The sequence below is a fragment of the Sorex araneus genome, chromosome 9, assembly GCF_027595985.1.
Source record: "Sorex araneus isolate mSorAra2 chromosome 9, mSorAra2.pri, whole genome shotgun sequence".
Lineage (NCBI taxonomy): Eukaryota > Metazoa > Chordata > Mammalia > Eulipotyphla > Soricidae > Sorex > Sorex araneus.
In genome coordinates this window covers 53,749,421-53,767,824 of record NC_073310.1, presented here as the reverse complement: position 1 = coordinate 53,767,824, position 18,404 = coordinate 53,749,421, and the positions used below count along the sequence as shown (strand labels likewise).

Genomic DNA, 18,404 nt, shown 5'->3' with positions numbered 1-18,404 from the left:
GTAAAAAGATCATAGCCCCACGCTTTCTCTTGAGAGTCCTCTCTAGCTAAGGAGAGCGCCGAACGGTAAAACCCAAAACAACATAAAGAAACAGTGAAAATCCCCACCACCAGCAGATTTGGAAGGGAGGGTCTCAGCAAACCCAGCAATGACTCCCCAGAAATACAGTCTCCTCTCTGATAAAGAATTCAGAGAGGAAATTGTGAAGATGGTTGAAGAACTTAAAGCAACTATGGAGCGAACATCCAATAAATTAAGGGAGGATATGGATGCAGCATTGGAACGATCCACCAAGATAATCCAGGAAGAAATGAGAGCAGAAATTTCAAAGCTACGAACAGAAGTGACACAACTAAAAGAATTGGTAGATGAAATAAAAAACTCAGTAGGAGCCCTTAACAGTAGAATGACTACTGCCGAAGAAAGAATCAGTGATCTTGAAGACGAGCTGCAGAAAGCATATAGGCAACAACAAATAATGGAAAAAGACCTCAAAATGGCTCTAGAGTGAATTAGAGTCCTAGGGGATGACCTCAAGAGAAACAACATAAGAATCATTGGAGTACCAGAACCACAGGGGACCAATCCTAATGAAAAAAACACAATTAAAGACATCATTGCTAAGAAATTCCCAGAGCTAGAAAATATGGACATCCAGATCCAAGGAGTCCGAAGGGTACCAGCTAAAAGGGACCCAAATAAAAAATCCCGAAGGAATATCATAGTCAGAATGATGGGTGCTATGGATAGAGACACAATACTGTAAGCAGCAAGATCAAAGAAGGAGATAATATACAAAGGGGCACCCCTTAGATTCACAACAGACCTATCAGAAGAAACCTTCCAAGCCCGAAGACAATGGTGGGATATAGTGAAAAAACTCAATGAAATGAATGCCTCACCAAGAATACTTTACCTGGATAAACTCTCAATTAAACTTGAAGGAACCATACACTATTTCACAGAGAAACAACAGCTCAGGAACTTCATAGACTCAAGACCAAATTTAAAAGAAGGACTCAAAGGGCTATATAAGACAAGGAAAAAAACCTATAAGAACAACAAACCCTACAGAAAAATGCACAAAATCCCATGACAATAATTTCTCTTAATGTTAACAGTCTAAATGCACCAATCAAGAGGCACAGAGTGGCAAAATGGATTCGGAAACTAAACCCAACTTTCTGCTGCCTACAAGAAACACATCTGAATAGTCAAAACAAACACAGACTCAAAATCAAAGGTTGGAAAACAATCCTGCAAGCAAACAGCTCCTTCAAAAAAGTGGGGGTGGCCCTACTAGTAACCAATAGCATAGATTTCAGGCTGAAAAAGATTTGAAGGACAGCTAAGGTCATTTCCTATTCATCAAGGGATATGTACAACAGGAAGAAATCACACTATTAAACGTATATGCATCTAATGATGACCAGCTAAATACTTAAAAGAACTCCTAACAGAATTTAAGGAGGACATAACTAGCACCACAATAGTAGTAGGAGACTTCAACACTGCTTTATCACCTCTAGATAGATCGACAAGAACAACACTGAGCAAGGAAACAATGGCTCTGAAGGAAGAAATGGAAGAGACAGGGCTAATAGACCTATACAGGGCTATACAACCCCCAAAGAAAGAATACACATTCTTTTCCATCGCACATGGATCATTTTCCAAAATAGAGCATGTTCTGGGTCACAAATTATACCTTAATAGAATCGGGAAGATAGAAATTGTATCAACTATCTTCTCAGACCATGATGCACTGAAGACGAAAGTTAATCACGCACAGACGCAGAGAACCAAATCAAACACTTGGAAATTAAACAACTCACTATTGAACAATAAGTGGGTCACGAAAGAAATCAAGGAAGAAATCAAGAGATGCCTTGAAATAAATGAGAATGAAGACACAAGCTACCAGAACCTATGGGACGCAGCTAAAGCTGTGTTAAGGGGAAAATTTATAGCTCTGCAAGCATTCCTCAGAAACGAAGAAAGGGCCTATGTAGATAGCTTGACTTAGCAGCTCAAGATCTTAGAAGAGGACCAGCAAAAGGAACCCAAACCAGATCGAAGGAAAGAAATACTAAAACTTAGGGCAGAAATTAATGATATGGAAACCCAAAAAACAATCCGAAACATTAATGAAACAAAGAGCTGGTTCTTCGAGAAAATAAACAAGATTGATAAACCGCTAGCAAGACTCACAAAGAAAGAAAGAGAAAAACCCCTAATAAACCGAATCTGAAATGAAATGGGGGACATCACAACAGAAACCAAGGAGATTCAAAAGATCATCAGAGACTACTTTGAAAGTCTGTATGCCATGAAACAAGAGAACCTAAAAGAAATGGATGAATTCCTTGATTCCTACAATCTCCCAAGATTGAACAAAGAAGACTTGAAATACCTGAATAGGCCCATAAATATCAAGGAAATCGAAACTGTAATCAAAAGTCTCCCCATAAACAAAAGCCCAGGTCCAGACGGATTCACTGGCGAATTCTTCCAAACATTTAAAGAAGACTTGTTGCCAGTTCTCCTCAAGCTTTTCCAGGAAATTGAAAAGACAGGAACCCTTCTGAACAGTTTCTACGAGGCACATATCTTCCTAATACCAAAAGCAAACAAAGACACCACTAACAAAGAAAACTATAGATCAATATCCTTGATGAACACCGATGTGAAGATCCTCAACAAAATACTAGCAAATAGAATCCAACAACTCATCAAAAAGATCATACACCATGACCAAGTGGGATTCATCCCAGGGATGCAAGGATGGTTTAACATTCGGAAATCAATCAACATAAAAACCATATGATCATATCAATAGATGCAGAGAAAGCATTTGACAAGATCCAACACCCATTCATGATAAAAAATCTCACCAAAATGGGTTTTGGAGGAACTTTCCTCAAGATAGTGAAAGCCATCTACCACGAACCTAGGGCAAGCATTATCATCAATGGAGAAAAACTAAGAACCTTTCCTCTGAGATCGGGGACAAGACAAGGATGCCCATTCTCACCACTTATCTTTAATATAGTACTGGAAGTATTAGCAATAGCCATCAGGCAAGAAAAAGATATTAAGGGGATTCAGATCGGAAAGGAAGAAATCAAGCTCTCACTATTCGCAGGCGATATGATACTATACCTAGAGAAGCCTAATAGCTCTAGTAAGAAACTCTTAGAAACAATTGACCTGTACAGTAAAGTCGCAGGCTATAAAATCAATACCCAAAAATCCATGGCCTTCCTATATGCAAACAATGAGACAGAGGAAAGGGACATGAAAAAAGCAATCCCGTTCACAATCGTGCCCCAGAAAATCAAATACCTTGGAATCAGCTTAACTAAAGAAGTAAAAGATCTCTACAAAGAAAACTATAAAACCATACTCCATGAAATAAAAGAGGACATGAGGAAATGGAAACATATACCCTGCTCATGGATAGGGAGAATCAACATTGTCAAAATGGCAATACTCCCCAAAGCATTATACAGATTCAACGCGATCCCTATAAGGATACCCATTTTATTCTTCAAAGAAACGGATCAAGCAATCCTGAAATTTATATGGAACAATAAACACCCACGGATAGCTAAAACAATTCTTGGGAAAAAGATGATGGGAGGCATCACCCTCCCCAACCTTAAACTCTACTACAAAGCGGTAACAATTAAAACAGCATGGTACTGGAACAAAGGCAGAGCCGCAGACCAATGGAACAGGGTGGAATATCCCTACACACAACCCCAAATGTATGATCATCTAACCTTTGATAAAGGAGCAAGATATGTGAAGTGGAGGAAGAAAGCCTCTTTAACAAATAGTGCTGGCACAACTGGACAATCACATGCAAAAAAATGGGCTTAGACCTTGACCTGACACCATGCACAAAAGTCAGATCAAACTGGATTAAAGACCTCAACATCAGACCACAAACCATAAGGTACATTGAAGACAAGGTCGGCAAAACCCTCCACGATATTGAAGATAAAGGTATCTTCAAAGATGACACGGAATTAAGCAATCTAGTAAAAACAGAGATCAACAAATGGGACTACATTAAACTAAAAAGCTTCTGCACCGCAAAAGATACAGTGACCAGAATACAAAGACTATCTACAGAATGGGAAAGGATATTTACACAATACCCATCAGATAAGGGGTTGATATCAATGGTATATAAAGCACTGGTTGAACTCTACAAGAAGAAAACATCCAACCCCATCAAAAAATGGGGCAAAGAAATGAACAGAAACTTTACCAAGGAAGAGATACGAATGGCCAAAAGGCACATGAAAAAGTGCTTTACATCACTAATCATCAGAGAGATGTAGATCAAAACAACCACGAGATACCACCTCGCACCACAGAGACTAGCACACATCCAAAAGAACACAAGCAACCGCTGTTGGAGAGGATGTGAGGAGAAAGGGACCCTTCTTCACTGCTGGTGGGAATGCCGACTGGTTCAGCCCTTCTGGAAAACAATATGGACGATTCTCAAAAAATTAGAGGTTGAGCTCCCATTTGACCCAGCAATACCACTGCTGGGAATATATCCCAGAAAAGCCAAAAAGTATAGTTGAAATGACATCTGCACTTATATGTTCATCGCAGCACTGTTTACAATAGCCAGAATCTGGAAAAGACCTGAGTGCCCTAGAACAGATGACTGGTTGAAGAAACTCCGGTACATCTATACAATGGAATACTTTGCAGCTGTTAGAAAAAATGAGGTCATGACGTTTGCATATAAGTGGATCAGCATGAAAAGTATCATGCTAAGTGAAATGAGTCAGAAAGAGAGAGACAGACATAGAAAGATTGCACTCATCTGTGGAATATAGAATAATAGACTATAAGACTAACACCCAAGATTAGTAGAAATAAGTACCAGGAGGTTGTCTCCATGGCTTGGAGGCTGGTCTCTCATTCTGGGTAACTCAGAGAAGGGTACACCAAGTAAAATGTGGCTGGAGGTCATGCGGGGGAAGGGTGATGCGTGCCGAATATAGACTAGAGACTAAACACAATGGCCAATCAACACCTTTGTTGCGGACCATGACACCTAATCAGAGAGAGAGATATCAGGAGGGAATGCCCTGCCATAGTGGCAGTGTGGGGTGGGGGGGGGACGGGACTGGGGAGGGTGGGAGAGATGTTGGGTTTACTGGTGGTGGAGAGTGGGCACTGGTGAAGGGATGGGTTCTCGAGCTTTGTGTGGGGGAAGCATGAGCACGGAAATGTATAAATCTGTAACTGTACCGTCACGTTGATTCACTAATTAAAAATAAATAATTTATTTTAAAAAATGTACCAAAGAAGTGAACTCACAAATGCAAGGGACTGTGCTCTAATAATGAACCACATCCCCAGCGGAGATTATTTTTGTTATAGTGAAAGCAGCAGAATGACCATACGGTATGGAGAAAGTTGGGTGAGTGCAATATAATCTGTTCTGCCCAGTATATTTAAACACAGAGTAAGGAGTAGTCCAAAAGGGAGAACAACTCTAGAAACGCTGTAGAAGTTTAGCTCAGAAGCCTCTGGCCAAATTAATCTCTGGGATCATATTTCTTAGTTATTTCATGGAAACTGTAGTATCAGCATTGTGCAACCAAGCTCAAATGTCTATCAATAGTTCAGAGGTATCTATGTGAGGAGATTTTATAAAAGAGCAAATTAATCATTTTACTAACTTCATACTTATTTAACACTGAAAATTTAGTTAGAAATTATGACATAGCCATACAAAACACTGTGTAGCAAGTCAAGTTATACAAGGGCACAAGACACATATAGACCCAGAGGAATATTCACAATTCATTATTAAAGGGGGAGATGACAAACATATCAACTCAATAGCAATCATCTCCAAGTGCTAAAATTATAGATCATATTTCAATGGCTCTTAACTGTAAAGAGAAACATTTTATTGTGGGAAAAAATATGATATTTTACTTTAGTTCCTAAAATTTACATATCAGGTAATCACATGGAATCTTGCATTATTCTTAGGGTTAATGATTCTTTGCAGCATTTAATTTTATAAAAACAGCTTTCCTATGAAATATAAAATAACATGAGACTAACACCCAAGGACAGTAGAGACAAGGGCCAGAGGCTTGCTCTGCAGTTTGGAAGCCTCATAAGCTGAGGGAGAAGGCAGCAGGGATAGAGAAGGGAACACTAAGTCAATGATGGCTGGAAGGATCACTTGGGATGGGAGATGTGTGCTGAAAATAAAGGAACAAACATGATGGCCTCTCAGTATCTGTTTTGCAAACCATGATGCCCCAAAGTAGAAAGTAAGAAGGAAGGTGCCTGCCACAAAGGCAAGGGATGAGATGGAGTGAGGGTGGTTGGAGGGATACTGGGGACATTGGTGGTGGGAAATGCACACTGGTGGAGGTGTTTGATCATTTATGACTGGAACTCAATCATGAAAGCTTTGTAATTGTATCTGATGGTGATTTAATTTAAAAAAATACAGCTTTCCATTTTTCCATATTATAGACTTGGGTTATCAAAAACCATAACAATTAACTACATTTCATTACTTATTCAATTTATTGATTAAAATGGATGTTAATTGAAAATTCAGTTCCCCATCTGTGCTAGTGACATTTCAAGTGCTCAATAACTACATGTGGCATATAGTTACTACATCTGAGGGGTTTCACCATGACAGAAAGATATATTGGATAAGCTGCTTAAACCAAGGTTTAACTGGGATATATATATATATACATATGTGAGCCATTATTTTTGAGTATTATAAATGTACTTTCTTTCCTCTCTCCTTTTTGAGCACATGACCTTTTATATACCCTACCCTTGAGGTACTGCCTTGGAACAATAAATTTTTATTGTATAAGAATAGGAGGGAGACTTATAAAATATTTATCACATGATCCTGTAAAACAATTTTTCAAAAAGAGAAGAATATTGCAAATCAATATATTTTCTAAAGAAATACATTAAATTTTTCTTCTTCCTCTTTCCAGGGGCAGACCTATAATAGACAAATAGCATTCAAAAATTTTACTTACATATCCCAATGATTTTTTTTAAAAGCTATGTGTACTTCTTATTTACTATTTCCATCTATATTCACATGAATTTAGCTGCAACAGGTGTATTTTCTGACGTTCATACATCCAAATTTTGATTCTTGCATACTTATCATGTGAAAATGTCTTCTATTCTAACTAATCAGAAAACCTACTTATCATTGCTAAATTATCCAGTCAAAGCTTACTTACTCTGTCAGAACAAGTAGCCTGACTTCACTTTTTGAAATTCACCAAAAAAAGTGTCCTAATTCAGATCCCATTCTCATTTCAGATAACCTTCTCATTTCTGAAGTCAGGACAGGCTATGTGTTTGTTGTCTGGGTATGTTTACCCAGACAAAAAGGAGAAGCAGCCTTTTCTCAGTTCCCACCCCTGCTTCAGAAGTTCTCTTGACTTTGTTCTCCATAGATACACTCAAGATTCATGCGTTCTACAACGTTCCATTTACTTGATGCACTGAAAGTATTTAACACTACTCTGAGCACATTTCTCATCAAATTAAGGAACAGTGAGAGCCTCACCTCTCCCTACTAGTCTTCTCCTTCGACTGCTCATGTCTTTGAGATATTTTCAATTCTCAACATTTGGACAACCTTCCAGATTTTATGCTGTCTCCTCTTAACGGCTAAGCCTTGAGGAAGATATATTAATTCTCTTGATCTCTCTCCTCCATCTCTTAATTCATTTTTCTTCTCTGTGTCATCTGGCTCACATTCTCACTTCTTGTCCTGAATTGTCTTTGAGCAATGACCATTTTATGTCCATATTAAAGATCTTCTTTCCTGGTTTCAAAAGCATTTGTGCATTTAGTCCTGTGATCAGAGTAAAGACATCCTCTCTCGTTGCCCTGGGGTACTTCCTCAGCTGTCCAGAAAGCACTCTCCCGATGGCCTCAGCACTTCTCAGCCTTTTCTCTGTTTTCATCCTTCTCTTTTCACTGAACACCCTCTGTCTTCCCTCTGTCCTAGACTCACAGCACCTCCATTCTGCATTTCAGAATTCTCTCCTAACACCCACTGAATTTGAATTTGGGTCTAGGAGCAGATAACAGCTTTTCTTGCTTGGCACTAAGTAGATCTTCTCAACATGAAGTCTGAATTCTTCCTTCAATTCTCCAGCAAACAGAAATACTCTTTCTTTAAAAAATACACCCTCCCTTCACTTACTTTTCTCCCTGTTTATTCACATTCCCAATTCTTACTTTCAATGCACATCTTAGTTACTTATTAGATTTTTATCTTCTCGATGTTGTTACATCCACATTAGTTATATATCTCTGCTGTTAAATTCATTGCTTTGCAAGAAATAATTTTGTTTTGGGGCCACACCTGGTTCAGGGCTTCCTCTTGGCTCTGTGCTCAGGAATTACTCCAAGGGGGACTGGGGGACCATATATATGGGGTGCCAGGGATTGAATCCGAGTTGGCTGCATGCAAGGCAAGCATCATATCCACTGTACTGTTGCTCCAATCCCGGCAGGTAATATTTTTAAATTCTAAGACTACTTCTTGATCTATTCTGGACATACTATTACCTAATATTTCCCATAACAGTTCTTTTCTTTTCAGTGAGCACCATTTATTTATTATTTATTTTGTTTTGTGGGAGCACCGCTGGCAGTGCTCAGGGGTTACTCCTGGCTCTGCACTCAGGAATCACTCCTGGTGAACTCAGGGGACCATCTGGGATGCCAGGTATTGAACCTAGGTCTGCTGCATGCAAGGCAAGCAACCTAACTGAAATACTATCTCTTCAGACCCAATGACTACTATTTATTAATATTGCCTTGTCTCCTTTTTTCCGGTCCATCTTTATATTTTCCTTTCCATGATTATACTGTTAATGATGGCTTCATGCATATGTCATTCCAACACCACACCCACTGCCAAAGTGCCTGATTCTGTCCACCAATATTCCAAGGTACCCTCCCCTCCTTTGACTGCAGCAAAAGCACAGCAGGTAAGGTGTTTGCCTTGCACGTGGCCGACCCAGGTTCTATTTCTCCGTCCCTCTTGAAGAGCCTAGCAAGCGACCGAGAGTATCTCACCCATACGGCAGAGCCTGGCAAGCTATCCGTGGCATGTTAGATATGCCAAAAACAGTAACAACAAGTCTCACAATGGAGAGGTTACTGGTGCCCACTCGAGCAAATCGATGAACAATGGGATGACAGTGCTACAGTGCAGGAAAAAAATAATAAATTGTAACAGGCTGAAGAACTTTTAGGGGCCAAGGGTCACACACCCAGAAGTTCTCAGATGCCACTCCTGTCTCTGTGCTCAGAGGAAGCTCTGCAGTGTTCAGGGAAACTTGCAGTGCCAGCGAGAGAACACAGGCCTCCTGCATGCAAAGCATGTGCTCAGTCTATGAAGCCATCTCTCCAACCCATCTTTTGGCATTTTAAATCAGGAAAGTTTTGCTCAAAACTCATTTTGTCACACATGTTCAGTATTTTTCCCACCAGGTAAGTCTGACTGAAATAATTCAAAATGAGTTCCTTTGGCGCTATTTTTGTAATGATTAGAAGCTCTAGTATGCTTTGGCTTGCAGCATATTTTACCTTTGCATTTTCGATGCAGGGACAGAGAGCCCAGGCTGCACTGGACTTCACATCTGGGTGAGTATTTTTCAGCAGTGACCACAACAAACGCACTCCATCTAAACGGTCGATTATCCTATTACAAAACAAAAAATGGTGACATCAACTGTAAAGAACATGAAAGATGAAAATGTAATAGACTTTTCTAGTCATGATATTCTGGTTACTGTTTCCCCCTTTTGACACTTTGCGTAGACATTTCAGGCATAATTGACATATTAGTTTCAAAGGAAGTTTTAAACAATATAATACTTGCATCTATGGCAAATGATTACTGTGTGCATTGGTGAGGTTACTACCTGGATATTTGATTTTTACAAAACTCTATCAACAGCAAGAATAAAATGGGCTCTTGAATCATTAAAGTCACTCACTTCAGTTTTAAATTCACGACACAGAAAATAAGCTTCACAATAATGGTAATTCACATAAACTTAAAACTAAGTCATGTAATTTTTTAATAAGCTATACACAGACTATTACTCAAATGTAAAAATACTAGCTTCTTTCATTAGGCAACAACTAAATACTTTCCAAAACAAATATTTGCGCCTCGAAACTGTGTCATTCCCTTTTTTATTTGGTCTATGTTTAATTGACTTACCTTACTGCATGACATATTTTAAACTCCTCCAGCCCTAATCTAGCATTAGGAATTAAAATCATTACATTACACTGCATCCTTTGTTGCACATGAACAACATGGACTTGTTTTCCATGTGTGCCATTGCAGGCTGTGTTATAATTACTTAAACACACTATAATCAAAATTTCTCCATGACTAGCTGAAAAATGAATTATCATCAGAATCATCTCTACACCACCTGTATTCTGTTTATATATCAATCAGTGTATGGAGCATAACTTTGCATTAAGGTCCACTGACAACTTGCAGCATAAAAAAAAAGGCCAAGCAAAACTTAATATGCTTTACAAACATGGCTTTGCTTGAAGACATCTTCAACTCAAAGCAGATGAAAAAAGATAAAGTGCATCAAAATTATTTTGATTTTTTAAATTTCAGGCTGAGTGAAATACATGTCAAAATTAGCCATAGGTAGAAGAAATACTACTAGCACAAAATGCTTTTCAAATTCTGGCATGGCCAAATAAACATAAGCAATTATATTTCTTGATTATTTGAGATGAGTTCGCCAGAAAAAAATAGTACTACTCATTTCAAAGGTTCCAAGTAGTTTATGAAAACTTATAGAACAATTGGTAAGGCTTATAGAAAGATATAAACTACTCTTAAAATGACTCCGTGGCTGTAGAAATAGTACAGTGGGTTAGGCATATGCTTGGTACATAGCTGATCTGGGTTCAATCCCTGGCACCACATATAACCTCCCAAGCACTATCAGGACTGATCCCTGACTACAGAGCCAGGAGTAAGCTCTGAGCACAGCCAGGTGTGGCCCAGAAAACAAAAATTAATTTAAACAGTTAAGACTTTTAGTTAAAAATTAACATTGACAAAGTATTCTAATTCACAGTTTACCAAAATGCCCTCTCCAGTAATGAAGTTTTTTGTCAATATCATTCCACTTTATGGAATCTGTAAAGAAGGATATTACCCACCTCACAATGAATGTTTTCATTTATAAACTTCAAAGAGCCTAAATTTGCATATGCCTCTGAAAACCACTGCTCCCTAGGTCTCTATTTTTTCAGTTTCTCAACTCTAGGTCTCTCCGGTTCTTTTTTCTTTTTCTTTTTATATTTTTATTGAGTCACCATGTGGAAAGTTACAAAGTTTTCAGGTTTAAGTCTCAGTTATACAATGCTCGAACACCCATCCCTTCACCAGTGCATATATTCCACCACCAAGATTCACAGTATAGCTCCACCCCACCCCCCACACCCCTAGCCCCCCCACACCCCTAGCCCCGCACCCCGCCTGTGTAACTGATAAATTTCACCTTACTTTCACTTTGATTACATTCACTATTTCAACAAAACTCACTATTATTGTTTGGAGTTTCTCCCCCCTAAAGTCGGACCTACTGAAAAGGAAGCATTTGATACTTGGTTTTCCATTGCTGAGAATGAAGAGATATCAGGTCGAGTGAGCACACTAGCAGCCTCACGTTTTTGGGTTTCTGTATTTTAGTATTTTAGTAACTAAGTCCAGAGAAATATCTGCAAGAAATTGCATCACTGAAAACTTGTACTTCTCAGTTATATTATATTCCACATATGAGTGCAATCTTTCTATGTCTGTCTCTTTATTTCTGACTCATTTCACTCAACATGATACTTTCCATGTTGATCCATTTATATGCAAATTTCATGACTTCATGTTTTCTGACAGCTACATAGTATTCCATTGTGTATATGTACCAGAGTTTCTTTAACCAGTCATCTGTTTTGGGGCACTCTGGTTTTTTCCAGATTGTGGCTATTGTAAACAGTGCTGCAATGAACATAGACATGCAGATGCCATCTCTACTATACCTTTTTGCCTCTCCAGGATATATTCCCAGGAGTGGTATTGCTGGGCCAAATGGAAGCTCAATGTCTAATTTTTTGAGAATCGTCCATATTGTTTTCCAAAAGGGCTGAACCAGTCAGCATTCCCACCAGCAGTGAAGAAGAGTGCCTTTATCCCCACATCCATGCCAATACCGGTTGTTTTTGTTTTTTGGAATGTAGGCCAGTCTTTGTGGTGTGACATGATATCTCATTGTTGTTTTGATCTGCATCTCCCTGATGATTAGTGATGTTGAAAATTTTCTCATGTGCCTCTGAGCCATTCGGATTTCTTCTTTGGGAAAGTTTCTGTTCATTTCATCACCCCATTTTTTGATCAGGTTGGCAGTTTTCTTCTTGTGGAGTTCAACCAGTGCATTGTGTATCCTTGATATCAACCCTTTATCAGATGGGTACTGCGTAAATACCCTTTCCCATTCTGTAGATTTTCTTTGTACTTTGGTCACTGTTTCTGTTGAGGTGCAGAAGCTTCTTAGTTTGAGATAGTCCCATTTTTTTATCTCTGTTTTCACTTGCTTGGCCAGTGGCGTGTCAGCTTTGAAGATACCAGTGTCTTCAATGTCGTGGAGGGTTTTGCCGACCTTGTCTTCACTGTATCTTATGGTTTGTGGTCTGATGTTGAGGTCTTTAATCCATTTTGATCTGACTTTTGTACATGGTGATAGGTGGAGGTCTAAGCCCATTTTTTTGCATGTAGCTGTCCAGTTTTGCCAGCACAATTTGTTAAACATGCTTTCCTTGCTCCACTTCACATTTCTTGCTCCCTTATCAAAGACTAGATGTCATATATTAGGGGATGTGTGTCAGAGTAATCAACCCTGCTCCATTGGTCTGCTGCTCTGCCTTTGTTCCAGTACCAAGCTGTTGTAATGACTACTGCTTTGTAGTAGAGTTGGAAGTTGGGGAGGTTGATTCCTCCCATTTTCTTTTTTCCAAGAATTGCTTTAGCTATTCATGGGGGCTTATTGTTCCATATGAATTTCAGGAGCACCTGCTCCATTTCTTTGAAGAATGACAAGGGTATCCCTATAGGGATTGCATTGAATTTGTACAATGCTTTGGGGAGAATTGCCATTTTGACAATATTAATTCTTCCAATCCATGAGCAGGGGATATTTTTCCACTTCCTCGTGTCTTCTTTTATTTCCTGAAGGAGCGTTTTGTAGTTTTCATTATACAAGTCCTTTACCTCCTTAGTTAAGCTGATTCCGAGGTATTTGATTTTTTGAGGCACAATTGTGAACGGGATTGCGTTTATCATGTTGCTTTCTTCTCTCTCACTATTTGCATATAAGAAAGCCATGGATTTTTTGGAACTGATTTTATAGCCTGCAACTTTACTATATGAGTCTATTCTTTCTCGGAGTTTCTTGGTAGAGGTTTTAGGGTTTTCTAAGTATAATATCATATCATCAGCGAATAGTGAGAGGTTGATTTCTTCCTTTCCTACCTGAATGCCCTAAATATCTTTTTCTTGCCTAATCGCTATTGCAAGTGCTTCCAGTACTATACTGAACAGAAGTGGAGAGAGTGGGCATCCTTGTCTCGTCCCTGTTCTCAGAAGGAAGGGTGTTAGTTTTTGCCCATTGAGGATGATGCTTGCTGTAGGCTTGTGGTAGATGGCTTTGACTATATTGAGGAAGGTCCCTTCTATATTCATTTTGGCGAGAGTTTTCATCATAAACGGGTGCTGGATCTTGTCAAATGCTTTCTCTGTATCTATTGATATGATCATATGATTTTTATTTTTTCTTTTGTTGATATGATGGATTATGTTGATTGATTTCCGAATGTTAAACCATCCTTGCATCCCCGGGATGAATTCCACTTGGTCATGGTGCATGATCTTTTTGATGAGTTGTTGAATTCTGTTTGCTAATATTTTGTTGAGAATCTTCACATCTGTGTATTGTCTGTGGATAATAGGAGTAACTTTGACATTACAGTCTTATTAGTTGAGAAGTAGCACTGCCTGTAGCACTATTGTCCCATTGTTCATCAGTTTGCTCAAGCATGCACAAGTAATGTCTCCATTGTCAGATTTATTACTGTTTTTAGCATATTGAATACGTCATGGGTAGCTTGCCCAGCTCTAAAGTATATTTTATGATTTATAGCTATCACACAATCATCCCTCTAAAGAGTCTGTATAATACCATATTGATAAACCTTCTGGAATGGATTTACCATTTTAGATGCCAGAAGAAGTTCAGTAATTTAAGGATGATGTCAAAATATTAAGAGTAACGGGAGTTTTGAAGAACCCTAATGAATGACATTGAGAGATTAAAGAAAAATAAAAATTTCAGTGGAGAAAGCGGCTGCAGATGTGGTGGGAATCATAGCAAGAGAAGTATAATTAAGAATGGAATCTGAGAATGTGACTGAATTGCTGTGATTTCATGATCCACGTCTAATGGATAAGGAGCTCCTTCTCATAAATGAGCTAAGAAAGAAGCCTCTTGAGCTGAAATCAATAGTGAAGATGCTATGAACATTATTGAATGACATCAATTTACTTAGAACCTTACATAAACTCAGTGAATATAGCATCAACAGTGTTTGAAAGAATTCACTGATTTTTTAAATAAACCTATTTCAATAAACCTACTTTGGATAAAACGCGACCCACCTACTACAGAGAAACATTTTGCATAAGGAAGTATTAATGAAGGGAGTAAACATCATTGTCTTATTTTAAGAAACTGTCACCTTCCCCCCACATTCAGTATCACTCCCCTTATCAGTCAGCAGAGCTGCTATCAACATTGAAGCTAGACTCTCCATCAACAAAAGCAAAACTGATTGCTAAAGTCTCACTTTCAGATACATTTTACAATGAAGTATTTTTATTTAATGCATGTTACTGATTTTAGACAATGTATATTACATCTGGGCTGGAAAACCAAAAATCTACTGTGATATTTACTTTATTGCAGTTGTTTTGGACTAAATCCACAGTATCTCCAAGAAGCACCTGTAGCACATATAGGATTTGGTACTAGATCAAGGTTTCAGGCTCCCTCTGAGCTCTCAGGAAATATCCCTCACTGTAAAGAATGGACTATCCTAGCGCCGATTTTTTTCAGATGATTCTCAGTCTCCTTTTCATTCTCCTCTTCCTCCTTTCTCCCCACAGTGATGGAAATCATGATCTTTGTGCCAGAACTGCTAAAGTAATTGCATAATGTGGTTTTTTGTATTCAATTTCTCTCAAATATAATACATTGTATAATACCTTGTGAAGTTAATCTGCTCATAGGACTTTTTAGGGCTTCTGTAGCAGGATTTCATGTTAGCAAGGCCCAGGTATTTATTTTCATCCTGTCCGTCATACAGCAGGCAGACTCAATAAATACCTGTTGAACAGTTTACTACTGAAAGGTCACTCCCAAGAGAAAAAGTTCACAGTGGCCTTCTTTGCTGGCCCAGTACTTAAATCCTAAATCCTGAATTCGGTATTTAACATTTCCATTGAGCTGGTTTATTCCTCCTGATGCTCTGCCATCAGGCATTTGCTCATAAAATTCTTAAGCCATCTACTAAACACTAAGGGCTAAGCATACAGCAATAACATACAACACATCCTTGTTACTCTATAAGGTCACTCAGGACAACAAATCAGTAAATATTAAATCATTGCTCCTAGGGGAAATATTCCATTTTTCTCCTGGAGCCTCTGGTTGCAACATGTCCATTGGTTGGTCAATATCAACCTTGTTTTTGTGTGTTATATGTATTAAGACACCTTACTGAGTACATGGGGGTTGATTCATTAACATTAAACCCATGATTGACAGCACTAGACTGTTTCTCTCTGATCAAAGCTTTGCTAACATACCTATTTTCTCTCTAAGGCACATCCTAACCAGACCAGACAGCACTCCAGCACTAGGGGGCATCTTACACAGCGAAACCACTGGCCCAAAGAACAACAACACTTGGGAAAAGGTGGCACTAACTAGAGTAAAAAGGATCCTTGTTTACAGTCTTGAGAGGGGAAACAGAGAGGAGAAACAGAGAAACAAACATGGCCTGGTTTGGCCTCAACTGGAAACGTTCAACAGGCAACTCACATTTTTTGCTGCTCTGCACATGTCTGTACACAACTATGAAAATGCTGCAAGTATTGATTTGAGGTTTGCAGAGACATTTTAGTGAGTACTAGCTCACAAATACATTTCTCTCACCAAAAATGAGGACTTTTCTTATCCTTTAGTAAACTACCCTGTGGCAAATAAGATAAAGTATTGGACTCTACTAATTCTCCATTAGATGAGCACATGGGGTTTCATGGGAACACATGGAGAAGACATTTGTTTACTAAGTGGACAATAGAAATTCCCCCAACTATAAGCCTCTATTCATTCCATCTCCTTCTTCTGCTAAATAACCCACTTAAATACTTTCTTAAAGAACCAAGACTTACAGTTATTGATAGTTAATATTTTTTAGATACAGAATTTTCTAGGAAGAGTCTCATCACCATTGTCAACTCCTTCTACCAATGTTGCCAGGTTCTCTTGAACATTACCCTCCCACTAGCCTATAACCTTGATATGGGCAGTTTTACGTTTGGTTGCTGGAGTTCGAATCTCATTTTAGTGTTGTTGTCTCTCTGGGTTGAATATGTAGCTATTAACACTTCTCTATACCACCAAGGTACCTGAGGCTCTTGACCTCTGCCCCTACACCCTAGCCCATTCCTTCCTGTTCTTACTGCTTTCTTACTTCCACTTCTTATTGCATTCCTTAATTTCTTTCCTTCTCTCTTTTCCTTTTCCCTATACTGTAGGGTCAATTGAGAAATTACCCCATTTAGTACATTGCAATCTAATAACCCATCTTTTTAAGGTGCATAATAAAACTCCCAAAAATTTCCTCGTGGTGGCTTTTGAGTTTTGCTGCCCTTCTTTCTGGCCATCAAAACATTTTTCTTTGCCTTGTACTCCTGTGTGTATGTCACAGTTATTATCTATTCCCCCTGCTATCAGGAATTCTAGCTTACCCATAATGCTGTGTGTATGTGACTGCAGGCAACGAGAACTGATTAAATGGCTATGAGACACAATAATCTTTCCTTGCTCTTTTCTCAGTGGATCAAGTCTCTGCAAACTGGAATTTAGTTTTAACTGCTTCTATACACAAATGCTAAATCTGCTCAGTACTGTGTTTGCATTTGAAGCTATATCAGTTTTAAAATACATTTTCATAGAATTTTATGATAATTTTAGTGCTTTTTACATTTATAATAACAGATTTAGATGTGATGTAATGCACACCAGTGTTCCATTTTTAAGAGGTTGTCTTTTGCAGTTACTTAATTTGACAACAACTTGCTGTGATCTATTTCCAACAGTACCTTAGCTCTTTCTGTTTTGTGATAAATGTACTTTAAAATAATATTTTTGGGTTTTTCAGCAACAACCAGGGGTGCCAAGGGTTATTCCTGGTTCTGCTCTCAGGAATCATTCCTGGAAGAGCTAAAGGGAGCTTTATGGGATGCCGAGGATCAAGCCCGGGTCTGCCCCATGCAAGACAAGTGCCCTACCCACTGTACTATCTCTCCAACCCCAATAATTTTTGACATTATAAATATAAAACTGAATTATATGTTTTTAATATTTGCAACTCTGTAATACAAATCAAACTGTGGTTGGCAAAATAACATATCTAGAAAAGATGAAAACATATTCATATTTTGAGTATTAAAAAACCCAAACAAACCCAAAAGATGCAGCTGCTGCTTATGTTTCTCAGACTTTCTGCTATACTAACATTTACCAGGATTGTTAGGACATCTGCCTGCCCACTGAGGCCACATATGTGAACAAATGTGCCCACATAGTGGGCACAGCTAAAACCATAGAATTTCTTTTGGGTAATGCCAATACATCTATCTCAAAACCATAATTTTGCATGTTTTCTAAAAATTTCACAATTTCGCTGAAAATTATTCCGATAAATACTACCTATTTCATGACAGTGGCTCAAACTAAATGTGGTCAGACTAAAGGAACATGATGTTCCTAAATCACTTTAAAGAAGCACATGAAATCTATAGGGTTTGAAACAAGGCTGGCAAGTCAGTAAAAGTGGAAACAAATGGATGTCAGAATGAAATGATGATCTCTGTGGAAAGCTATGATTAGAAAAGAATTTTGCTTTTTCTTCCCTAAAGAACCTCAGTTTTTGTGTTTATATCTCTATGTTAAAGA

General features: G+C 38.4%; 1 protein-coding gene across 1 annotated transcript in view; it reads right to left on the bottom strand.

Annotated features, from left to right (window-relative positions):
* Window positions 1–18,404, bottom strand: part of ODAD2 (outer dynein arm docking complex subunit 2) — a 153,896-nt gene that overhangs the window by 100,554 nt on the left and 34,938 nt on the right. The window contains 1 exon segment of the mRNA XM_055117882.1: window positions 9,655–9,769. Coding sequence (XP_054973857.1) covers window positions 9,655–9,769 — 115 coding nt within the window.